The 26,294-nt window shown below is 39.6% G+C and overlaps 1 protein-coding gene across 1 annotated transcript; it reads right to left on the bottom strand.

The window, feature by feature from the left end:
* Window positions 1–3,189: 3,189 nt before the first annotated feature.
* LOC147654726 (hormonally up-regulated neu tumor-associated kinase-like) lies at window positions 3,190–25,389 on the bottom strand. The gene is made up of 7 exons (XM_086875204.1): window positions 25,028–25,389; window positions 23,819–24,111; window positions 19,466–19,521; window positions 11,832–11,967; window positions 10,123–10,300; window positions 3,516–3,735; window positions 3,190–3,245 (listed from the first exon to the last, which is right to left on the bottom strand). The coding sequence occupies exons 1-7, from the start codon at window positions 25,271–25,273 to the stop codon at window positions 3,190–3,192; spliced, it is 1,185 nt and encodes a 394-aa protein (XP_086731330.1). The 5' UTR covers window positions 25,274–25,389.
* Between the last annotated feature and the right edge of the window lie 905 nt (window positions 25,390–26,294).

Here is a 26,294-nt window from a genome sequence, read left to right as displayed (position 1 = left end):
TAAAAAAAGATGAGGGGTTGGCAGCCAGCTGGACATGACCCAGCAGTTTGTCTGGGTGGCCAAGAAGGCCAATGGCATCCTGGCTTGTATCAGCAATAATGTGGCCAGCAGGACCAGGATTGTTCCTCTCCAGTGCCAAGTGGAGAGGCACTGAGGATGCATCTTGAGTTCTGAGTTCAGTTCTAGGCCCCATCACTACAAGAAGAACATTGAGGTGCTGGAGTGAGTCCAGAGAAGGACAAAGAAGCTGGCAAAGGGTCTGGAGCACAAGTCCTGCGAGGAGTGGCTGAGGGAGCTGGGGGTCGTTTAGCCTGGAGAAAAGGAGATTCGGGGGGAGCCGTGTGGCTCGCTATAACTACCTGAAAGGAGCCTGTAGCCGTGTGGATGTTGGTCTCCTTCCAGATAATAGATGACAGGGCAAGAGGAAATGGCCTCAAGCTGCACTAAGGTAGGTTTAGGCTTGGTATTAGGAAAAATGTCTTTGCTGAAAGGGTTGAAATATTGGAACAGACTGCCCAGGGACGTGGTTGAATCACCACCCCTGGAGGTATTTAAAAGATGTGTAGGTATGACTCTTTGGGACATGGTTCAGTGGTGGGCTTGATAACCTTAAAGGTCTTTTAGAAGATAAACAATTCTATGTTTTTATGGGTCTATAATTTATGTCCAGAATGAAGCATTTCAGTATTGTGAAAGGAAACGGTGAATTGAAATGTAAACTTACAGCTGAATCCATTTGTTTCATAATGTATGTTCAAAGAAAAAAATGGTTTTTAAGGGTGATTCAAAGCTTAAAACTTATTCAAGGCATAAACACTTCCAAAATTTTTAGGAAACTGGATATTCTGAGAAAAAAGCTTTGCACGTCTTTTATGTGGGTGCTTACAGGGCAGCAAATATGAAGATACCCATTGTATTCTCACCTCTGTTGGTGTCAGTCAAGTCAAAATCCATTGAATTTAAGGGATTTAAACTGATAGAAAACTTGTTTGAGGACAGAAACAGGTTTAAAGCTTAGAGCAATGACAATCTAACTGAGAACCACAGTACATTGAAACAGAAAGCAAATCCATGTTTTCAATAATAAGGCACAAACATTGCAAAGGCAAACAGTTACAAATAGGCAATACTAATCAAGTTGTTAAAATTACAGAGAAAATACAAGTAACTCTATTTCAAGGGACTTAGGTTGCATAGTCTCCATTAGCTGGAAAACACACAGTTAAAACTAACAATCAAGCCAAGAAACAAATGAATTATTTATCAGTGCCATGACTATTTTGTGTGTCATGGCAATCCCCTCCAAACTGTTTATTCCCTCATAGTTGCTGACTTTTTACTTTCTGCATTATGTTCACAGCTTAATGAAAATTGCCTTCACAGGTTTATTTCCTTAATGAAATGCATAAGTACAAGTAACACAAGTTTAGGATAATATGTGTATTGGTACAAAATGTTTAAAATCACATCTTCTTGCCCTCAGTGTCCACTTTTGTGCCTAAATATATATGATGTTGATCTGCTACAGTAGCATCTGTTTTTCTGTGTCTTTGGTGTGCACCACAAAATTTGTATCATGGTTTTTGGTTGATATCAGAGAATAAATACACAGCTTTAATCATATAATTCTTTTGTGTTGGGAGGATTCTCATTTTAAGATTGGATTCATGTCTCCTGCCTTCCTTTTCTTGCTCACTCTTTCTGTCCACCTTTGTTTCTTACCTGCTCCTTCACCCTTTTTTCTTCTGATGCTTTGTGGGTGTTTTACTTATGCAAAATTTAACCTTAGAATCTCTGTTTTTTCCCCCGACCTGGTTTGGTATGGTGGGCATAAAACTGGAAGATTCACCTCTGTAGTTGTAGGTATGTGTCTGAGCTGAATTAAGTTTTTCTTAGTTTGATAATTGAAAAAATGAGTTGGGTTTTCTTTAAACTGCTTCATATTTCTAATGATAAACTTTTGCTGTTGGGGCATGGGAAGAATTGGTGTTTTTGAACCATTGGCTGTAACAAGAGGGCATGTATCTGCAGGTTCCTGTGTTGTCCCCAGCAAGGAAATCTTCCTGGGTAGGGTTTCTCTCAGGGTAGCCTGTTGCAGCCTGGGGAAAGGTGACTGCTGGGGACAATTCATCATGAGGAGATCAGCACCGTCTTTATCAAGTTGCCTCTGTGTTGGGATGTGAATATTGTCATATGCTGTCTTTAGAAGGTGTTTAAACCTCCTGCCCTGACAAGGCAAAGGACTGCTGGTAGTAATTCTGTTTTCCACCAGGGACCATGGAAGTATTTTGCTTTTACTTGTCATTGCTTGGATGTTTGAAAAGGGAGATTGCTTATTTGCTTTTATGAATGGGTATTTCTCATGAAGACATGGTCTTCTGGCCTCTGTCAAGTCTTCAAAATCATTGTGATTGTTCTGAGAGTCCAAAAGTGGCTGATAAATGGGCTCAAACAGCATACTTTTTCTTGATGACTCAGGAGGCCCACAGCTTACCAACTCTCTTCCTGCAAACTTGGAAGCTAAACAGAATATAAAACAAATCAGATCAGCTTCCACTGAAATGGTATTTTCAAGAAAATAACATGTTATTATCAAATCAGCTTTATCCCATAATAAAATAGGTATTTGTAAAGGCATAAATAAGAGTACGTCTTGACACAGAATGAAATTTTGCACTGATGATTTCAGGCAGATGGTGATCTGCTGGTAGGCAATTGTCAGATTTTTTTGGGTGAACAGCCTCAAATGATCCTCTCCACATGAAGTTGTCTGGCTTAATTTTATTGAGTACTATAGAATCAAAGAATCATAGAATAGTTTGGGTTGGAAGGAACCTTAAAGATCATTACAATCCCCATTCACCATTCTCTAGTTCAGTTTGCTTAGAACTCCATCCTACGTGGCTTTATAGGATTGGGGCATCCATAGCTTCTCTGGGCAACAAGTGCATTTATGCTTCTATCACATCATTTGAAACATGGTACATATCTAAATAGCCATGAGGGTGCCATAACTGGAGCAGAAATAAATTCAGATATGGAGCTTGATTATCCTGGCATCTTCTATATTTTTGAGACTGTGGAAAATGATGTCATCAATATGAATACAACCCCTCATTGGGTATAGTGAAATTGTGACACTTGCACCATGTTCATGTTCATCCTCAGAATGTGGAAAAATGCCCTTTTTCACTCATAAATGTCTGTCCTTGCAAGTACTTTAGAGGTACTAGTACCATCCCCTCCTAGAGGAAATAACCCACATATGGAACAGTTATTTGTTATTTGTTATTTGTTATCAGTGTCTGCAGATACTGGGTCAGGTGTTTATCTGCTAATTACTTCACTTGATCAAAACTAAATCTATCATTAGTGTTTTGCTCAAAATACTCGTAATTTCAGTACAAAATGCAAAGATATTTCTATAACATTTTCAGGAATTTTGTTCCCTTTTTTCCCTCAGACAGATACCCTTTTACCCTTTTGAACTAACGTTCTGAGACTTACAACAGTACCTTTTGACAAGTTTTCTTGGTTTTCCAATACAACTGTGATCTCATCTTCTTGAATAGCATTCTGCATTGCCAGGGTTAGTACAGTAGGAAATTCCCTACTGCCATAATTTCCAAGGTTTTCCAGCGTGTCCGTTTCAGCCTTCTGGGAAATCTTAGTTTCTGACTCCTTATTTAGCTGTTTATCAGAATTAATACTGTGTTTTTCTGCTTCATGTTCCCTCTGTAAAATGATCAGACACCATTTGATTTGAAGGGAACAAAAAAACACCTGAACTTTAGAAGAAATCATACTATAAGGTGTAACAGGAAATCTTGTTCCAAACAAGCCTTAGCTACACACATCAACATTTCATCTGAACAGACCCTACTCCAGAGGTTGTTCCTGAAACCCAGCCTTTCATGGGTTGGCAGACCCTTCTCTCTACCACACAAGCTGTAGGGAGAAAGTTTGCATGAAAATCCACTGGGCACTAGAACGCCAGCTTTGGAGAGCCCTCCTTTAAGGCTTATGGCTCACAGTCTCCCAAGATGTGTAAGGAAGGTCAGGGATCACAGAGCTCATGAGGAAAAGCAGAAACATCACAGAATGCTGTGGGCTGCTCCTGATCCAGAAGGAAGATTCTCATGGGCAAGCTGCTGTTTGCTATGAGAGCAAGTAGTCAGATCTGAAGACTAGAACAGATCTGGGCAGGTTTTGCAGTGGAATTGCAGCAGGAGGACCTCCATGGAGCTGTGGGAACAGGACCATTCATCCCAACAAGAACATGGGCTTCTTCAGGACTCCTTGCTGCAGCACCACTTCCCTCACTCCTACAAGTGTCTTCCATGCATAAGGGATAGGTTCTCATATGGAGGTCACTTGTCTATCCTATGATCCAAGTTTTCAGAGTCTTCTCTGTGTCAGCCTCATTCACACTGAGTTTCAAAGCGTCAAAACCTTGTGAAAATGCAAGGGCTGTGAAATAAGATGTTAGCTTTCAAACATATTTTTCACAAGGGGAGCACTTTGCAAAGCAAAGAATAGAAGAAATAAATCCCTTCCTACAGAACTAAGTCCTGTGATGAACTGACTGTTTTGTTCTGTGAGCTGCTTCTGTTGTAGAACATCTCCCTTCAGGTCTGGTGTTCCTGAAAAAGAAATTCCTGAAATGCAGTTCTGAAACCAAGATAACTACCCACATGGATATTCCAGTCCAATGCCAAGTTTTTTTTGCTGCTCTCCATAGCATCTTTGACAGACCCACTTTGTCTCTACATGGCTACCACTTCGAGGATTATCTCTAGTGACTTTTGATTTTTTACTGACATCCCCACAAAATACGAAATTCTTGCTTCCAGAATCAGAGTTGTAGTTAATTTTACTATAGTGTACTCATCTTTTTCATGGTTTTCTTCTGATCTTTGCATTGCAAAGTACACCCATTGTTAAAAATATGTTTTTAACATGTTGTTTTTAAAAGTGGGTGTAATTTGTGGAGAAAAGGCACTTTTGATAGCTTGAATGTATTTTGTGAGTTAGCAATAATGTTTGGAAAAATTTGAAGAACTCCAAACCTCAAATCTGCGGGGTCATCCCATCCTTCCTACATACTTGTAGTACCCAAACACAATTAGGGCCATTATTTTAAGAGTATTTATAAAAAGAAACAAAATAAGTTTAAGTTGACAACATATTGCTAAAACCACACTAGATCAATTGGGAATTTGAGATGTCATAAGTATTTTAGGCTATGCAATCAAATAGTCTCCCAGGATTTTACACACTGCTAGTTAAGAAAACAAATTTTCATCTTACATTTTGCAAGCTGTCACCTTATATACAGTATATCGGAAAACTTGCCATGACTGGTTTTACTGCCAGACCTCTTAAGAGCTAATTGGTTAAGCACCTGGGCAGGAAGCTTTTTGGCAGAAATGCTATTTTCTGCAAGGACTAGCTATAAAGTTCTGGATGGCAAATTGTAATCATTAAGGCTCCCTCTTCTACAGCAGAACGCATAAAATGTAAATACATTGCTTGGAGAAACTACGATGCATAAAAGGACAGGCTGTGTTTTAAGTTTATCCAATGACTTATGGCTCAAATTTGAACATGGAAAGGATCTTATGCTTTTTTAAGGGTAAAGCTTTCAACAGACTTTTCTAATTGCAGCCAGAAAAATGAGAATCACATCTGTTTGCATCCAACAAAACTATTATTTGCTTGTTCAACCGTTAACTTCTGTATACGAGGAGATGGTGCAAATACAATGACTCATACTGGTTTTTCAAATGCAGGGGGTTTGTACATGAGAAGTAATTTCCACAAACCTTTTTTTTTTTTTCAGTTTTAGATTAGAATTTCTCCTGAAAAATTTTCCCCAGGAAATGGTACGTTTCTTGGTATTGTGCGAAAAATCATAGAATATTCTGCTGCCTGGAATGGGTTGAATGTACTGTTTTGTGATATGTATTTGAATTCCAAACAATGTCTGGGCAGATTGTGTTGGTAGAATATTCTATTGCTTGTTATTCATAGGCATTATCATGAGTGCAATTACTTTTCTGTTTGTGTTGATATTTGATATGTTTTGTTCTTTTTGGACAGAATATTCAGAAGAGCTAGATGCCAAATTTTTCAACAAGTAACTGAGAGGGAAGGAGGTTTCTAATTTGTTCAAAAATACCAGAGTATTTTTTTTTACTATAAATTTGCTTTTTTATAGATATTAGCTTCCTGTAAATATCTCTTTTCATAGGCAGACAGAAGTATGCAATAATCTTCATGGTCCCAGAAAGAAATAGTGTAAATAAATGGCAACTAGATTTCAGGTTCCTTCATTTTACCTGTGACTCCTAATTGTTACTTGTCTGTTTCAGTAATTTAGATTTGATTTATATGCAAATTCTAATTTTTGTGCTCGAATTTTATACACACAAGCTGTCTTGTTGAACTTGGTGAAACTATCCGTATCCTTAAAGTTAAAGCAGATGCATATGTTTGCAAGATCTGGAGAGCTGAAAGGAAATAATGTGATTTAAAGATGGATCACACACTGCTAGTAATAAATAGCAAATAGTTGGCTTTATACAGGATATAGAGAACATCTATCTATGCATTTTGAAATATCCTTGGCATAATTTATAACACAAATATCAAATACCCATGCTGTTGTAATTAAGCTCTAGTAACATCAGGATCTCAACAAGATGATGAATAAAAAGTGGGAAATTTCCCCCTTGCATTCAGTTAACAGTCTTTACTTTTCTTCCTCAGTTCCAGCTCTCTGTGGCTGGGTGGTCGAAGAAGTGCATTACAGCCTGACAAAGAGGTGGTTGAATTTGGCCTCTTTTAGACCAAAGCAGAGAATCCTCCCTGCAAGATAATCCCCTGCCAGCTGCCTCCTTCAAGAGCCGTGCCAGCGCAGCATGGGCCAGTCTCCAGGGAAGCTGGGGGCTGCTCTTGGCTCTGCCTCTGCCCAAAAACGTCATGCCACCCGTGTGGGGCTCCGCCTTGGGATCCAAGAGATGCATTCTTTTCTTTTCCCTATATACTTCACATATGCTTAGGGCTAAGTTTTGCCATTGTGCAAGTATGTGCATAAAGTAGCTTTAGCTGAAGAACAGGCCAGAGGATGCTGGAAAAATAAGAGCATTGATTGAGTAAGAATGCCCAGCTTGATTTCTTAGCCAGCCTTCCTCTCTTTTTTTTCCTGTTTTTGCCCAAATTCCAGCCTTGCTCAACATTATTGAAAGTTGGAGAAACTGGTAAAAAGTGGTAACACTGATAGCCGTGATTTAAAAGAGCTCTTGAGGAGAACTGATTGCACAGGTTAGTTATGCAAAAGGCTTGAATAAGAAACAGCCAAGAGGTCATTATTAACTGCAAAAAGTTGCAGAGCTTAACTACTAGCAAGGGAGAAATATTAATTTTTGTAATAGAGAAGAATGTAAGAGGGAATAGAGGGACAAAAATAAGAAACAAGTTATGTAGTGTAATTATTTAGGGAAAAAACAGTGAGTTTGCCAACAGTTTTAGATAACAGAATGATCTCTAAAACAATGCTAGTAGCAGGCTTTGTGTTCATGAGTTTAAAGGTAGCATTTACAAACTTTGTGCTGATGGAAAAAGGGAAACAAACTTTTAATGGCATGAAAAGATGGTATAATTGGTCTGTTCTAATTTCCTAATTTGTATATCTCCCTAACAGATATAAAAAGGTATTATTTGTGGTGGTATCCACTCTGCCAAATTTAGACATTTATCTTGTGCCTGTATTTCAAGTTCCCATTGAAGATGTCCTACTAAAAGTGAGTAATTTCCTTGTGCAACCATCGAAGGGAGATTCTGTCTGCAAATTTGAGAACTCCCCACATTGATCAAGTGAATATTTGCAGATCACCATGGTTTTGTGGTGCAGAAGAAAGCTCTGTACACCTGGGAGTTATGAGGAAGGTGAAGAAATGAGGAGCTGGGATATGGCAGAATTGAACAGACCTCAGAGTGCATATAAAGTGCAAAGTCCTGCTCCTGGGGAAGAGCAACCCCAGGCACCAGCATGTGCTGGGGCCACCAGGCTGGAAAGCAGTCCTCAAGTTGTCCACAAGTCAGCAATGTGACCCTGCTGCAGAGAAGGCTGATGGTACCCTGGGCTGCAATAGGACCAGTGTTGCCAGCAGATCGAGGGAAGTGATGCTGCCCCTCTGCTCAGCGGTGGTGGGGCCACACCTGGAGCTCTGCATCTGCTTCTGTGCTCCTCAGTAAGAGAGATATGGACACACTGTAGAGAGTTCTGGGCCACAGAGATGATTGAGAGACTGAAGAGCACACAAGTTTCCCTCTGAACATCAGGAAAGAGTTTTTCACTGTGAGGGTGACCAAGCACTGCCAAAAGTTGCCCAGGAATGCTGGTGTTCATCCTTGGAGACAATAAAAAGCAGTCCAGATTTGGTTCTGGGCAACCATCTGTATGTGGCCCTGCTTGAGCAGGGGAGTTAGATCAGATGGCTCCCAGAGATCCCTGCCAGCCTCAGCCTGTCTGTGATGCTGTGATTTTGTGAAAGTCATCACTGATTTGAGCTGGAAGCTGGTCAGATTATTTTGCGTCAGTACTGGTTTGGGTGTAAACCTTTAACTGGAAAAATGTCAGCACAGAGAAAGAAAATGTCACTCACTGCTTCATTAAACTTCCCCTCTTTTCCTCCTTGCACTACCAGAAGTTTCATTCTGCCTGGGAAATGTATTTAGTAGAACTCCAAAACAATATTTTTTAGTGCTATTAACTTATAATCAGAGCTATTTTAAGGGTCTGTGCTTGAATTCAGTTTGAATCTCTGCATTAAGAGGGCATTTTGGATGTCAGGAGTGGCAGGAAGCACCCCAGACCCTTAGTCAGCTTGCAACTTTATGTGCATGATCACTTCCCTCTTCCACCCGGGTAGGATGCTGAAAGAGGTCATACATGACATGAAACACTGCCACTTGCCTGGAAGGCTAGATCTCTGCTGGCTGTAAATCAGCTTGATATCCAGAGCTATTAGATATAGCCCTCACAATATGGGTCTTTTTTAGTGACTTATGATTTAGCAGATCCTACTTAAAATCATAATATGAAAAAATTTGCATATGTGAAGAAAAGCCTCCTCTCCCTAAGCATGCACACACACACTCTCCAACTCATATTTTTGAGTTATGGCTCTGTCTGCAGACACTGCACAGACTGTTGTGACCTTGGGGCTGTGTGCTGGCATGGAGATCTGGATCTGCTCAAGCTCATCTGAATAATTTCTAGAGGAGTCAACTGGACCTTCTCAAAGTACAGCTTCTCCAGGGTGAAGGCTTTCAATGGGAGGCTAATCGCTAATGTGTGTGTTTTTGTAGCTGAAACTTTTCCCATTGCACTTGTGTGTTAGAAGCTGGAATTTGGCTTCCTGTCTGCCTAGTCTCTGCCTGAAGCAAAATTTTTATGGCTGAGCTGTGAACCCCTTAGTGGAGATGGTTGTAAAAGAAAAGCTTACAGCCTTTTTGACTAATTGTGGCCTTACCAATGATTACCATAACTTTTTGAATTTATTTTTAAAATGTTTGTCCCCTCTGATCTCACTCCATGTTCCGGAGTGAGCTGGAGCTGAAGTGTGAGAATAAAATACGGGGGTAAAAATAAGAAAAAAAAGATGCTAGGAAAAGATTTTACAGCTTTCACAGCTTCCCACTCACCTCCCCAGACTTTGGATTAAACCCTCACAGACCAGTCAGAAAGGAAAGAGATGGAGAGGTCACCGAGACGCTAATGCTCCGTTTCCCAATGGAAAAGTAATCTTATATGTAAAACAAAATAATTCTCAATCCCATTACAACCAGCAGTTCATTTTAAAAATTCATTAGTCATAAAAATATATATTTATCTCTGGGAATAAAAAAATCTCATAAATTAATCACCTCTGAGAATGCCAGAATGTGGGTTTCTTGAGACTGCACTTGGATTTGCAATTCCATAACTATTTTTTTGATGAATTTTTCCCTGTTCCTTGGATAATCACCTTTTTCATGTGTGCTACATAGTTGCTGCATTGTTCCTCATAAAAATCCAGGGAGCACTTTATGTCTCTAATGAGCATAATATCTTACCTGAGCTCTTTTGCGGTCTTTCTGGAACCTGAGCAGTTTCTTCAGCAACAAGCAATAAGAAGACATGGCAGGAGAGGGTCTGTTATTTATTAAACTGTTGATAACTTCTGAAAGACTGAACTCCATAATGTTTGTCATGTAGTTTAAAACAACAGGATTCAATCCACTGGGGAAAAATCTGAAATGTTAGGAAAAAGTGTTTTAATACAAATGATGCGATCAGGTACAATGTCAGAATTTACAGTAAGCAATACACAAGAAGTGTATTGTCTGTATATCACTTCTTGTGATGCAGCTGGAGTTGGCTAAGTTGATTTTACAGGCAAATTATGATACACAGTTGTGCAATAATCTTGTCTGGCCACGCTAACTTCACTGCTGGGCTGAGGCTCTGTTACTGCAGCATTAAACATCTTATTGTTGATATAATTGATTACTCTGAAAGGACACCCACCAGGATTAAGCTTGAAAAATTAAAATATGGAAAACAGCATTTTCTCATTTTTATCAAGTGTGTGTATTTCAGTACAGGAGCCTCAAATGGATTAAGAGGGAGATAGTGTGTGTGCATGTACATAAGAAGACAGAAAAGTAGCAAAGGCAGGAAAATCTTGAAGGACAAAAGAGAGAGCTAAAGAAAGTACAGTAGGATTCTAATTTTTTATATAAATCAGATTGTGAAATAAATCATGTTTTGTTATAAGGATAATTGTTTTACTCGTGGGTTTCTGTGAGTAGTAAAATCTAGTAAAGTCGTTATAGAAATCATCCTTAGATTATGAGAATCCTGAGATATTTTTTAAACTTCAGTATGAATGAGAACAGACATGTGAGGGAAGGAAAAAGGGCAAAGGCAGGAGCAGTGGGCACTTCCCACAGAAATTGCAACATAGATTTCTAACAGTTCTGGCTGTGAGTGGCAGTGGATCACCATGGTAGGAAAACCTGCTAAGAGTCCTCTAGACACAGATGGTGCAGATTACACAGGCCAGATTACTCTCTTTTTCAATTAGTGTGAAATACTGACCCTTACAGAACAGTTTGGGAATAAAATATGTGACCCATTACTAGCTACTTTCAGCAGTGAGTATGATGTAAAATGCCCATCACTGAATTTAGGCATTTAAAAACATGTGAAGCATGCTTTGCAGCCTCCCAATATGAAAGATGATTAATATCTTGAAAGTTGGCAGCATTTATGTGAAGTGTTCTATAGCACATATCTATTTCAAACTTTTATAATAATTTTAAACCATAAAGTGCCTTGCTAAGAAAAAATGGAGACCTGTTAAAATCAGTTACAAAGACAGATGAGAATAAAAATTATTAGAATAACAAGAAATTTGGTGTAATATAAAAAAGATTTCTTCAGGTGGGCATGTGAGACCTAGTATTGTAGGAAAGGATTAGAAGCACACTGAAATTAGTGGCAGCTGTGAAGCATGTTAAGAACAAAATTATTGATACAATATATATAAACAGTTCTATAAGGGTGTTTCCTTTTAAATAAAATTTATTCACAGTTAGAAGTGTTGATGTGGTGTTTTCTGAAGTAAAACTCTCTCATTTTGGAAAGGCACATAGGAGATAAAAAAATCTTATTAAAAAAACCAAAAACAAAACCCCCAAAATGATCCAAAAAAAATGTTTTCCTCCCAAATCCCCGATCTTGAAATCCAAAGGTAGAAGAGAGATGTCAAAACTGTTACCTGTTCTCATAGGCAGCAGTGTTCAGTATTTTCCTGGTGAAACCTTCATTCAACCATTTGTCTTTTATTGCTTCTTTGACTCCAGGCCTCTTATCAGGGTCAGGCTCAAGTAGAGACTGCATGAAGTGTACAGCTCCTGTACAGTATTCCAAAAAAATGGCTTGTTTGCTAGTAGTATTTTACTATCTGACCACTGCATATTTTTCCTGTTTCAGAAATGTGGCACTTGCCCTGCTTCTCCACATTATAAGAGCCTCAGCTAAAATCAAGTCTCTAGGGCTTTTCTTTGAGCCTGCCATGGTCCCATAGGGTGATCCCTTTCCCCCAAGGGCAGGGTGGGCAGCAGCGGCCAATGCTGAGATGCCTGCTAGGGACCTTTGGATGCTGCTGTAGATGCAGTTCCTAATTTTCCTGATTACCCCAGTGAATGCAGCCCATGCCACCAGCAGTCATTAACACAGCATTTGATCAGGCCACTGATAAAGGACACTTCTGTGCCAGCTGACTGCGCAGGAGTTATGTTCCTCACCCAAAGAAGCTGGTTGCATGGATAAAAGTCTCTGTAATGAGGGATGGAGATGGACTCCTCTGCTCAGATGATGTGTTGTGCTTTGGCTCCCTGGAGTTGGGATAGAGAGAGCTCAAACATTCCAGTATGTCAGTATGTCAGTATGTCAATCACACAGCTCCAACATTTCATAAAGTCCCTCTTTTTTTTTTTTTTTTTTTTTTTTTTTTCTTCTTGGGAAAACTTTACTGAATTTTTCCATATTCCTTGGGGAAGTTTTGAAATGGAAAAAATGGCAAGTGAGCATTAAACTGGGAACGTACTGCTCCTTTCACTTGTAATCTCCTTCAGAAGAATTTAGATCTAAGTATGCAGAGCCAGTTTATTACTGCTCTCTCACTGAATTCCCAGTGGGCAAGAGAACAATGGAGTTACCCACAATCTTCCACTAACTGTGTGGGCTTTGTAGAAAAAGCAGAGATAATGCATTTATTAGCAGAAGCTATAACAATAACATAAACAAGAAAAATTAGAGATATAATAATTCCAGCTACAGAGGGATTCTACAAAAATGAAGCTACTATCTGGCAACTGATCTCCAAAGAAAGAGAAATGGGAGACTAATGCACAGACATTCTTGACAGCTATGGTATCTTTATTCCATTTACTAGGGGAGAGAAAGAAATTGAATCACCACATTATCTTAATACTCCAGACTAGATCCAGCTAGCTTAATCTGGAACTGTCTGCTGCTTCCCAGGACTCAGCTGCAGGCAGCTGCTGAAGCTAATCCTGGTTCCTAGGATCATTCTTGCCTAAGAGCATCGTAGTTCCTCACAGCTATGGGGAGATCTGAACTCCTGCTGGTAGATAGCTGGGCAAAATATGTCTCTCTTTCCTCTGCTTTCCAACTCGGTCAGTGAAGATGTACCATAACAGCTCTGAGAAGGGACCCAAGCCTGTGACAGTCAGCAGGGAGGATGTTACTCCAGGTGGAGAGAAAATAAGGATCAAAGCCAGAGGTGTATAAGAATTGTTGTAAAGCAGAAGAATTTTGAGCTTTGAGGAGGTAAACCTTGTACTGCTGACTGAGAGCATGTACACACCAATAGGAATTCTGGGCTTTAGAGCCATGGATTGTAATTCAGGCTAGATTTTTTGAGAACTATCTTTCTCAGTTGTCCCAAATATATTTCACTGACTGTATCTTATTAAAGATTGCCAGTAAAATTAGTTGAAAAATGCCACATTTTGGTTTTTTCTCATGAAAAATATGAGCAGACTCCTCACAAAAATAATCCTCCCATGTCTTTAATAATCTCAGTGTTGTAGGGTCTGTCAGCAGCCAAAAGATAAGGTCTCCAGGAAAAAATATCTAAGGTTTAGATAATTCATTTGTGGGAAAAACAGGAAAGAATGCCTGTCTGTGATACACAGCAGGGACATACTAAACATGGCAATGCTCTCATTTACTGCAGATCTGCTCCAATTATGTAAAAGCAATATATATTTTATTCTCCCTGTAAGTAAGCACCAAGAATAATGGTCTTTTGAAAAGACAACAGTGTTATTTTTCTTATAGCCTGAGACAGAGTGATATTGCCACATCCTCAAAAAAGCTGTTTCTAAATGCAAACAAAGCAGCTGGAAAAGGTACATCTTAGTTTCCAGAAGATTGTGTTATTGCTAAATTCACATAATTTCAGGGTTTGAAACTTTTTTGCATCTGTATTCTTTATAAAAACTAAAGTGTTTTACCAGGGGAAATATCAGATGGAATAGGGCTGATTTCTCCAATTAACATCTTTTGATGCAGTTGCTTGATATTAAAAGGCTCCACTGTGAAGGGCAATGTGCCAGTTAGCATAGCAAACATGCTCACACCTCTGTCAAAAGAAAAGACAAACATCAGAGCTCCATATAATGCTAATAAACACTTATTTAAAAATCTCACAAAGTTATGAATCAGTTTTCAGAGAGTTGCCTTCAGCATCACAAATGAGGTTACAAATTACCTCTAAGCAGAAATTTCTACTGAATACACATCTTATGCCTTTTTTTCTTTGTGTAAATGCCATTTTATCTAGAAAAGAATGCTTTGGGAAGTGTGTGTAAAATAGAGTGTGCAGTGAGTGATGGGAAAGCCTGCAGTGTTGAAAGTGGAGACCTGCTGTTTATTTTAAAAATAAGCTAATTGGAGTGACAGTGTAATGTACCCAGCCCATCAGAATAAAGCATTTTGGTTTGGAGGCTGAGTGACAACACGGCACAGGGACTGATGCAATAGATCTTGTTCCAAATAGTAATTCAATTCTTCTTGCTTTGCTCAGATTGCTAAATTAGGTGTGACTTATGCCTAGAAGGCTTTCGTTTGGTAACAGCTTGCTGTTGGCTAAAGACTTAAAACTTTAACTCTTGTGAAAGACTAACAGCCTGCTAGCAGCAATCAGCAAACTTTGTGAAGGTTTGCCATTCAGTCTGGAAAAGTACCAACTTTTGGAAAACTTGCTTAGCTGTCCTGCGTTTGTGAACAGGGAGGCTTCCTTGAACACTCTCCATGGTACTTCCTTGCTCCAGCTGAACTGCACCACCACAACAGCTCTGTTCTTCACCATAGAATGAATCATTGAACCATAGAATGGCCTGGGTTGGAAGGAATCCTAAAGATCATGAAGTTCCAATCCCTCTGCTGAGGGCAGTAACACCTTTCCCTAGACCAGGTTGCTCAGACCTCCCTCCAAGTGTCCTTTACCATTTCTCTACTGAGCTCAGCAGGAATAATAATTTTAGGAATTCAGGCAATTCTAATTTTAATTAATTGACTTGTTGGTACACCAGTGCAGATAATATCTGTGAAACAAATCGGTGATGTACTCAACTCTGATTTTTATTAATGTGTTCAAACAATTGAAAAACATGAGACGGACTTGCTGTTCAAAACCTCTTTTAAAATATTACATACAGTTACAGCTAGTAAACACTAACACACTTGGTAGTTACTTTTAGATGGAATCTGATGGCATGTTAAACGTGAAAGTTTATTAGCCATAACAAACTGCTTCTCCTCTGTCCTACTGAACTTGTGGATTTGTTTGAATACAACAGCTGTTTCCTCAATTCAGCTGTTGCATGAAAGCCAATCACTTTGCAGTCTCCAAAGGACCTTTAAAATCTTCTGCACAAAAGTAATGATTAGGCAAACAGGCACTGCAGTTCACTGCTGCATCTCAGGAGCCTTGCCTGTACTGCAGCTGGATCTGGTTGGGTCTGTGAGTGTGCTTTTGACTGACTGGCTTTCTGGTTCCTGTTGCAATGACCTCTTGTTGGTTCTGCTGCATAAAGTCAGTATGTCTGCACTACACTGAAATATTTTCATTCTAGAACCCCATCAGTTTGTAGTCCTTTACCTATTTTGTGACAACAGAAGTAACTTACCTTTTAACTAATATTTCAGTCCATCAGAATTCCCTTTCCCAGTATGATAATGTGAAAAATTCCAATTTAAATTTTATATGTGCTTTATGTCTGAGGTTCAGAATATGTCTGTGTAAAACAACAAAGGCCATATAGATGTTTTATATAGACCTTGACCTGTTATTTATTGTTTATTAAGAGTGAGCTTGGTAAATAGTTCTAAAGATTACTGCTTTGCCCCATTCAGATATCTGAAATGTGAAATCAGAATTATCCTATTTAAGTGCTGACAGCATCCTCTAAGCATGATTAATCTGTGCTATGTTTACATAAATCCAGAGCAGCACTCTTGAAAACCAGACAAACATTGAAGTAGTTTGGTAGCACGTGTTCCTTCACCCTTAACTTTGTGTACTATTCATACCCTGTAAATTTAGAAGCTGAGATATAGGAACCATGGTTAGATAAAACCTCAAATATATAGTATGTCTGCCAGAGCAGGTCTTGAGTGGAATAATATACTTTCTATATGTATATAAATCCTTTTTACCTTTTGAGCATATAGGAAAACGAATCATCTGTTTTAGGCACCTGAACCAGATGTCTGTATGTAACTACCAGCAACCCTGTAGAGCAAACTAAAACTCTTTGTCCTTTGTGAACACACAGTTTAGTCTTTACTGCTCTTTACACATCTCTCTTTATGGCTGAGAACTCCTCAAGGAGACTCCCCATCCTTGCAGATGGACAGCCAAGTGTGACATCCCTGTTCAGAGCAGCTGGGTACCTCCAGGCCTTCCTTTCCTATTTGCAGGTGTCCTGAATGAAGTGGTTTTGATCAAATGCAGCACTGTGCGTTAAACACAATCATAGAATGGTTTGGGTTGGAAGTGACCTTAAAAATCATTTCGTTCCAACGCCCCTGCCAGGGGCAGGGACACCTTCCACTGTACCAGGTTGCTCAGGGCCCCATCCAGCCTGGCCTTGAACACTTCCAGTGATGGGACATCCACAGCTTTTTTAGGCAACCTATTCCAGAAGCATATCATTATATCTCTCAAATAAATATTCTTGTGGGATGGGATGGGAGGGGCATTTCTAAACTAAAAAGTGCTGTTACTCTTAGAAGCCTTGCAAGCTCTTTGAAATCCATGAGATTTTATCACTGGCTTTAATAGCTGGATTTTCACTCTAACACTTGGTGTTCAGGATACTGCAAGGAATTATGGTTACAATTGTAAATAAATGGGAAGAGTCTGGATGAAGGTGCATTTAATGAGCCAATTTTTTTTTTTTTCATCTTAATATTCTAGGCAAAGATTTGGTTTAGTCTATACTACTCATGCTCATTTGCCATGCCCTGAATCATTCCTGTTAGAAATTGGCTTAAAAAATGTCTCCTGGGTGGAGACCCAGACATCTGGCTACTGTGAAAAAGCAGAGGAGAAGCTGATACACTGGCATATATATATATGTATATGTACATATATATACATATATATATATATATGTATGTATATAAGCACACATATATACAGATAATCATGAATTGCCTTTGGCAAAATGATGGACATAGAGAGCTGTTCTCCTGTCCAAATCCATGAAGATTAAAGAGTAGAAAAATCGACTAATCTACTTAATATATCATAATTTTCCCAGCGCCAGCTAGAAAAAATGTTAAAAACCCATAACTTCCCTACTTGAACTACAAACTGCAAATGTGTTTAAAAAGGCTAAGATACTTTATGTGAAAAACTGCTCTTCTTCTGGCACCTTCTGCATTCTTGCTTATTATAGGAGATGTATCCTGTAGATGTAATAAAAAGGGACAGTGGATGCCATGAAGGTTTGTGTCATCTATGACGGAAAAGAATTCCACTTTATTATCATAATTCAGTATAAAGGGCTTTGCTAAGGTATGGGTGGAGGTCTCATAGCTCTGTTATACATCTTTGTCCTGTGTGTCCCTGAGACTCAAATTTTCTGTACAGATTTTTTTTTTTTTTGCAAAATTTGCCTTAGACAGAAAGTGCCCATTTGTCAGTCCAGGGCTTTCAAGGAGTCTGATTTTCACAGAAGTTACTCAGCTGTCAGCTGAAACCATCTGCCAGGACAGGAGGGTAGTGGGGTCTTTTGAGGGGGTTGATATGTACAATTCTTTCTCTGACTTTTCAGCACAGGTTCCTACATGCAGATACCCTACCTTCTGCTGGCTTCTTTTGGCACTGGGTTAATCCAGAACAGCATGTGTATTGATCCTTCATTTTTTTTCTCCAGTGTTTTTCAGTGGAGGCACATTTCAAGATACTCAGTTGTTTGTTTTTTTTTTCTGGTAACCTTTCCCTGATACATCTCTGCTTTTGCCTTTAACGCCCCAAAGCTGAATGCTACCAACCCATTTATATCAGTCTTGTCTAAACCAGTCAGTGCTGAGAATGTTTCAATAAGTACATTTTTAGATCTACTTACATGGACCAGACATCTACCTTTGGACCATATTTCTTATGAGCAAGGAGTTCTGGGGCAGCGTAAGCTGGACTTCCACACTGGGTATGTAACAGCTCCTGGGAGAGACCCTCAAACCTTGCAGTATTGCTCAGTCCAAAATCTGATGGTCACAAAGCCAAAGACAAAGAAGTTTTAGTCTCTTTTCAAATTGCTTTACCAATTATCTGAAAGTAGGAGAAAGACAAAACCAGCATCCAGTTGTAGCATCTAATGATGACTCAGCTGTGGATGCCAATTTGGGTTTGAATAAACATGCCATGAATTAGCAGGGGACTTACAGTGAAGTTACCCAGCCATGGACCTGGCTTGATTGATTTTGGTTTAATTATTTTGGTTTGCTTCTGTTGACTGCATGAGCTTAACAACACAGCCACATTAGCATGGTTTAATGAGCTATGACATTGGGCTCAGCTCTGTGTGCTTCAGCCCATGGTAAATGTGGGGGCAAAAGGACTAACTTAAGCCTTTTTCTCTGTGAATGTGCACGTGTGCAAGGGGGAGGAAAGAGAAAGGTGTGATTGTAAAGGACTGGCTGGCTATAAAACAGGGGTGAAGAGTTGGTGCCTTTTTTTCTCAGAGGTGTTAAGCTTTTAAAAGTTTGGGAAACACTGGGTTAAACATGTGGCTTCCCTAAGATTTAGAATCCGTTGTGAGGACTTTTCTGTGAGGTTTCATGGAATAAAATTAATGTTTCTCTGAGCTGTGTTAACTGCTTGGTGCAAATTCTCTCATTTTTATAATTGTTTGCTTCACAGCCCTAGCAAGATTTCTGTTAGTGACCAAAAGAGTCTCTCTTTTTTTTTGACACATACCAAATGATGAGGCCTCTAGCTGAAGTAATGACTCAACAGAAACTAATGTGTCCATACCTGTGTTTCAACCCAGAAGATTTATTTCTTTGTCTACAAATCACTTCTGGTAGGAACAGCTTTCTACACATAAAAGCTGTAATTGTTTCTTGGTTCACCAGCAATACACAAGGGAAAATAATCCACAAAATAGTTTTTCTTGTTCTCTTAAAAATATGTTGCAGTTAAAGTTCAAATAAACAAGCTGTTACTAACTTGAATTTATTCTAAAAACTCAAATATATTTGTTGAATAATCTCAAGCTCACTTGTCAAGTATGGTGTTTGAACAGTAGCTGAAGCTGCACGCACACGAAAAAAGCAGAAAGCAAGCCTCACAGACAGCAGTGCACCTACCAATGATTTTGATGTTGTTGTTCTCATCAAGAAGAAAATTTTCAATTTTTAGGTCCCTGAAATTCAGACAGAAAACAAACTTTAGGATGCCTGATGTCCCAGCTAAACATTTGCAGATAGTTTTTGGCAAAGTTTAATTGAAATTATAACAATAGTTCTGCAAAGCTCTGCCTACAATTCTACAATTGTAACAAGATCCTTATTGCTTCCTGAAATTTTCAGTCAGGAAAATGGAAACTATCCGTATTTCAGGGAATATTTTAAGAATATACATTTTAAATAAAGTATTAATTTTAGGAATCATGTTCTACTGATTTAGACTTTGTTTTTTAGTGAATTGCATTTATTTCTTCTTTTGAGTAAAAAAGTTGCACATATTGGACCACAGTTCATTTGGCTTTTTGGAGTATTGAGCACTGCTGAATATTTCTGATTTCTTTGCAAGTAAGTAGTGCCTGGGAAATGTGAAGGATGAGAGGGGAGCTGGAAAGTGAGATGTGCCTTGCTTGTAAAAGAGGGGGTATGTACCAAAGCTGTGTTGGAGACAGCTACCCTGAAAGTAGAGACATCTTCGGTGATGTCCATGTAAACAGAATCAATAGGATTACAGGAAGATGTAATCCAAGCTGCGAGAAAAATACTGGCTCAGGTTCTTTTGTGAGCATTTACATATTTCCAAATTAAAAGCAAAAGCCAGAATAATGCCTTGCTGCAGGGAGTGCCTGAAGTGGCAACTGAAATATTTGTCATCATGGAGGAGTTCTCAGCCAGTGTCATTTCTGAGCTGGGGGCCAGGCAGAGATCCTGCAATGCTTTTCTAAGTCCTGGATTTCCCTCCCACCTGCTCTGAATCTGTGAAGTGCTTTTGTCAACTCTTGGGGAGACCTTGGAGGACAAACCAGAAGGAGTGATGGGAGCAAGGCACAAGGGCTGGGTGGACTGGTGCTGCATGAACAGCCCTGCATTGCTGCAGGGGATCAAGCCTGGAGGTGGTCGTGGTGGGTGGGTTTAGGGGAGCATCCTTTTAACTCTGTGGCTCTGGATGGGACAGCATTGCATTCAAAACTCTCTGCTGCCCCAGGCTGAGAATGGGGATGGGGATGGTTTTAATGATATCTCTTTAATAAGTTTTAATATGAATAGCATGTTTTCTGGAGTGGCAAATTAACCAGTGCCCAAAAGCTGGGAGGTAGATTTAAGGTAAGTTTGTTCATAGCCTGCCTGTATCATAACCCTATGCACTGAAATGCTGTGGTTTAAAATAATTTGTGTTTCAGACTACTGCAAATCTGACATTTCTATTAGATTTAGCACCCCACAGTGCACTCTGATGACTTTTACTCACTGCCATTAAATAATGTTATGTTTGCTATGATTGCTACAACTGCTGTTCTTTAGGCTGAGCTGACTGCTCACAGAGTTAATAAAAATGTAGACTTTCTTGCCTGAAAAACATGATAATGGTCACTATGAAAGTTTGCATAATGTCAGAAGTTATCTTACATCAAAGATACATCATGTTCTTTTTTTTCCAAAGGAAACTTCCCAAGGAATGTTGTAAATTTATGCAACACCATGATTTTTTTTCCTCTTCATTCCCATGGGCGCTTCAGAGAGAGAGAGAGAGAGAGAGCCTAGAGGGCAGCTTGTGATGTTTCTCCAGGACTTTGGTTCAGTAGGGATTCAAAGGAATATATGACATTTTTATTTGAGGAGAGGGAAAATATCCAGGAAAAACAGGCAGGAAAAATTAGGAACTGTACAAACAAGTAAGTTACTGTCACCTCACAAGCGCCAGCTGCAGGGGTCGGTAGCTGTCTGCGCACGCGCCACTCCAATCCAGTTGCAAGGCAATGGGATTTAGCTTACACGTCTTTATTTGGGGTTTCTAAGCTCAGATGCATTACCTCACCGCTTGGCCATGTCCAGAGCAGGCACAGGGATAGTAAGCAGAACTCAGTTGATGAGTGTTAGCTTGTGGAGCTGTTGAGCCAGCTCTTGTGCCTGAGCCTTCTTATATCTGGCACAGGAAAAAGCTGGGCGTCAATGCTCCATCTTCTGGGTTGTTTTGGCAACTGTGACAAAAGATCAACCATGATCTTGCATGGACAAGAAAGGTTACTACTTTTACTCTGAAATATGGACTCAATTTAACCTGTAAGGATCTGGTGCATCAGTGCTGATTTTAGTGATGAATTGGAGAAGTAAAGGTTAAAACACCAAATAGCTGTCCAAACACAGTATCAAATTTTGCTTGAGATATATCATTTTGGACTAAAAACAGCTACAAAATTGACCAATTTTTCATCAAGTATATTGTTAAGACAGTAGAAAATATTGTTTTTCTGAGATACATGCAGGATTAAAAATCAGCAGTGATTTTTAAATAAAACACTTTGGAGAAAAGTAAATTAAATTAACACATTGCTAAGTGATGAGCTTAGGGACGAGACCCTACCATCAGCAAACACCTCAGTGCTTGGCATAGACCCAAGCATTGGCACACAGTTATGAACTCATAACTGGTGTGATTCTACCAGGATCCTCTCCACAGATCAGCAGCTGTTCCCAACAGGCAGCTTGGGAACCTTCCTTTCCTTGTGTTAAAGCAATGCAAGGAGTTGAGTTTTCCTCAGTGCTTAGATAGGAAAACCAGACTGGATTTGTGAGGTAACTTTCCTACTTCTTCCCTCATCTTTCTGGAAACACTGATGCCTTCGTTTCAAAAGAGGATACACCCACAATTATCCATGTTGGTTTAACCTCTGCAGTGAGTTGCAATAAATCACTGCAGCTGGAGGAGCTGAGTGGGGAAGCCCTTCCAGATCTTTCCCAATCTGCTTCTGGTGAGAGGTCAAGGCCACAGCTCTGAATCTCAAAGCTAGAAGCAGGTCACAAGTTGAAGTACTGCTGACTGAACCTACACCTGTGACTGGGCTCCTGCCAGGCCATGCAACAACAAATAAACTCTGTGACAATGTGCTGGAGAGGCAGGAATGAATTTTCCTTTGGTATGGGCAGTTTGATAGTAAATCAGGTCAAAGCCCACATGACTTTGTTCCTGCCTACTCTCAGGGTGTGCAGAAAAATTCTTCTCTCCCACAAAGCTTTTCCAGCAAAGCATGAACAACAGAAAAAGACAGAAGTAGGGCTAGAAGTCAGGCTAGTCTCCAGCTCACTGTGAAGAATTATTCCAAATGAAAAGATGGGAACAGGACTTGAGAAATTAATGGAGAATGTTGTCATGGGAAGAACATAAATGTCATGATAGCGAGCACTGAAGAAATGCTGTAAAATAGATTAGTTAGGAAACCAGCAGGGCAGGGATGTCAGCCTGGACTAAATGGGTGCAGCCCCTTGCATTTGTTTTCTGGTGTTTTTTTGGTTTTGTTGTTTGTTTAAATTCTCTAGGTCAGATACTAACTATTTCTTTCTTGACCATTCCTTATTAATTGACAAATTCAATATAATGAAGTGCTGGACTGTAAGCATTTTGAGTCACAAAACACTTGTAAATGCTGAAACATCACATTTACAGCTTATTTGTTTCATGGTTGCTGTAACGATGGAGTCAACTGGATTACTTTTTAGGTCCTGTGGGCTTTCTTGGTGAGTGCATTTACCATTTAAAATTAAGAATCTGATTGACTGTGAATCGTTAAGTAAAACAGAAAAATGGTGGGAAAAACTGCATCTTGCCTATTCTTCCAGTTAAAATGGAAGTCTTATTCTGCTGCTCTTGACATTTGTGCCAAGATCCCTTAGAGAGAGGAAGATCAGCTCTCCTTGCACGGGTGCTCAGGTTCCTATAGCAGTGACTGAATTCATGATCTGTCCTCGTAACGCAAAAGCCAACACGGAGAGTCATCAACCACCTGCAGGACATGTCCTCTTGATAAGCAGTGGGCTGTGATTCCTTGGATTTCTGTTCTGAGTTATTTCAATACATTGTGGCTAACCAAAGGACAACAATATTCATATGCATAGCCACACTAAAATATTTGAATAATTTCAAATTATTTTAAAATTATAAAATTATTAAAATGATTCAAATCATTCAAATCAAAAATGAGACAATTGTGGCAAAGTATTGGTTTGTTGTGCTCATCTGCTCTTGTCCCTGGGATAAGTATCCTTTTTACTTCACTGCCTAAGGGGTTCGTAACAACTCATAACAGTACTAACCACTACTGAAAATAAAATGCTTTGTTAATATGAGCTGAGAGAACATAGTCTTCTTTGTAATCCCTGTTTTTGTGATGGAAAAAATAAAGATATGCTCTTGGTGAAGAAGAGAACTCTATGTTCTTGCACGCTTCCTTTTCTTACTGTTTGAAGGAGGAGAAACCTTACCTGTGAACAATTCCCTGGCAATGCAGGTGCTCTACTGCAGACAGAATTTGCCTGGTGTATCTCCTTACTTCCTGTTCCACCAGCCTCTTTTTGTCACAGATTCTCTCCAGGAGGTCCCCACCGAGGCACAGCTCCATCACCATGTAATAGGAGTTGTCAGTCTCCAAGGTCTCATATAGCCGAACAACGTTGGGGTGCTTAACCATCTGGTGTATCCGCGGCTCACGCTTCATGTTTTTTAAAACGTAGTAATCCTGCTTGGCTTTCCTCTTGTCAATGACTTTTATGGCTACCTAAATGGCAGGGTATTTGCAAATTAGCAACAAGCTTTGCAACAAGGATTAGTTTTCAGGAGGATAGGGAGTAAGATGACATGGGGGAGACGCTTTTTTTGAAATGGTGTTGATAATCAGAATCACATGATGTTTCTGATGGAAGAATGTACTTTTCATTTCTCTTGAAGGCCAAAACAAGAAGGCTGAAGTCTGTCATATCTGTCACTCTCATTGCATTAATAAAAATGCCTATATGAAATATTCTGAAATGCAAAAATCCCTTCATGTTTGACTTGTAACTGTGTCTGAAACATACCACACTTTTCTTCTAACATGCTCCCTTCTGACTTAGTCTAAAAGCTACTCCACATACTGGCTATTATGGGCTGGGGAGCTAGCCAGATAGCGTAGCTACCGAAGCCACAAGAAAAGTAAAAGTCAAAAATTCCCTTGAGAGCAACCCACTTTTGTCTGGTGGTATGTTGCTTTAGCCCAACTGAGCTGGAGATAACTGATGCTATCTGTGTCCTGCCATATAAATATTTGCTGTTGGAATGGTTGACTTTTCACTCAGTGCTGTCCATAGCTTTAAAGTTGAGACACATGGCACTAATTGCTCAGTGAGGATTATTAGGCAAAGCAGATTTGAAATTGTCTTTGTGCCAGCATCCTTTTCTCTTTCAGGAGAATATCTTTGTTGTCTATATTTTATAATTGTGAAAATAGTTGCACTCAATACGTATTCACACATGTGATTGATTATACATAAGCAGTAAACTGAATTTATGAGGTTAATTTATGAGGATAAGGTTCAGAGGATAATTCACTGAGTAGATTGTGGTTTTCAGATTAAACATCTGAAATTTTCTGCCATAAATTAGTGTGGGGTTACTTGCAATTCCTAGTGTGTGTTACCCTCTTCTTTTGAGCTTACCTTCTCCCCTGTGGGAATGTGCAGTCCCTCCATCACCTTGGCAAAGGAGCCCTTGTTGATCATTTTGCCTACTAGGTAATTCCCAACTTGTTTGGAGTGAAGGAAAGTTTTCCCAGTCTCTTGGGGCATCTTGTTAAAAAAAGCAGGTATTTTTATATCCTTTAAGATTTTCTCCCATTCTGGTAATATCTCATCCAAGTTGCTGGTATCTGTCATTTTGTCATCCAAGCCTGTTTTCATTGCCATGGGTGTCCCTGGAGAGCTGGACTTGTACTGCTACTTCCCAGATGTAGCTTCTGATTCACGGCAGATCCAGGCACTAGGTCGGAACAGCTCGTGGGGCAAGTGCCATCCTGCTGATCACAGAGCAACTAATCCTTTTCCCCTGAGACTCCAGGTTTGTCAGCTGATCCCTAGTTTGGGCACACAGATCTGCTCAAGCAGAACCAAGTGGTGGATTATTAACCTAACCTGATATACGATGCCAGTTAATGCCCCAGAGCTGCCAAGTCAGATGACACATAATCCCAGACTTAGCCTGGAATATAAGGCTCTTTTCCTCCTACAAAACTCCCTAAACACATGTTCAGTGCAAGTTGCACCAAACTAAACTGAGTCACAATTTTCCTGACATGCATATGGCTGGTGTCCAAGGACACAAGTTTACTCTAAAAACACTGTGCAAAGCAGATGGGTGCAAAGCTGAGTTATGTACCTGATGCTCTGCAAGCATTTATATATTTGCTGTGCAAAACATAAAACTATTTATGCACTTGTAACACATTTAAGTACTGGTCTGACTCCAGGTCGCACAGAGGTCTTTTGTGTTTCATGGGATGTAATTCTCTGTCCAGTGGGGACTCTGTGTGTCTGGGTGTATATGTGTGTGCAAGCTTTTTCCTCTGTACAGTAATGACTGATTAAAAAAAAACCAACAAAAAAAAGAGGCTTTTTCTTTCCTACAGCTGTTGTCTGTCTATATCTATCTTCATCACCTGGGTTCTTTCCAAAGTCATGGAGAGCAAAAAGAGCTTTTCCAAAGAGTGCTTTCACATACCTGCAATTTGAGATGGGAGTTGCCATCTCTCTCTACTGACTACAATGTTTGGGACCCAAAGCCCTTCCCAGAACTCAGTGCGATGACAAATCCTTTCTCCACCCTTCATCACTTGGAGCTGAAAAATAAGCAGTGTCCTGCTTGCCTGATTTGACTTGTGGAGCTCACTAAGGGCAAAAATTTCCCAGGATGAGTGAAAATTAGAAGGAA

Source organism: Cyanistes caeruleus, chromosome 2, assembly GCF_971803275.1.
Source record: "Cyanistes caeruleus chromosome 2, bCyaCae1.hap1.1, whole genome shotgun sequence".
Classification (NCBI taxonomy): Eukaryota; Metazoa; Chordata; class Aves; order Passeriformes; family Paridae; genus Cyanistes; species Cyanistes caeruleus.
Note: the sequence above shows the minus strand (reverse complement) of the source record. Positions and strands in the feature narration are given on the sequence as shown.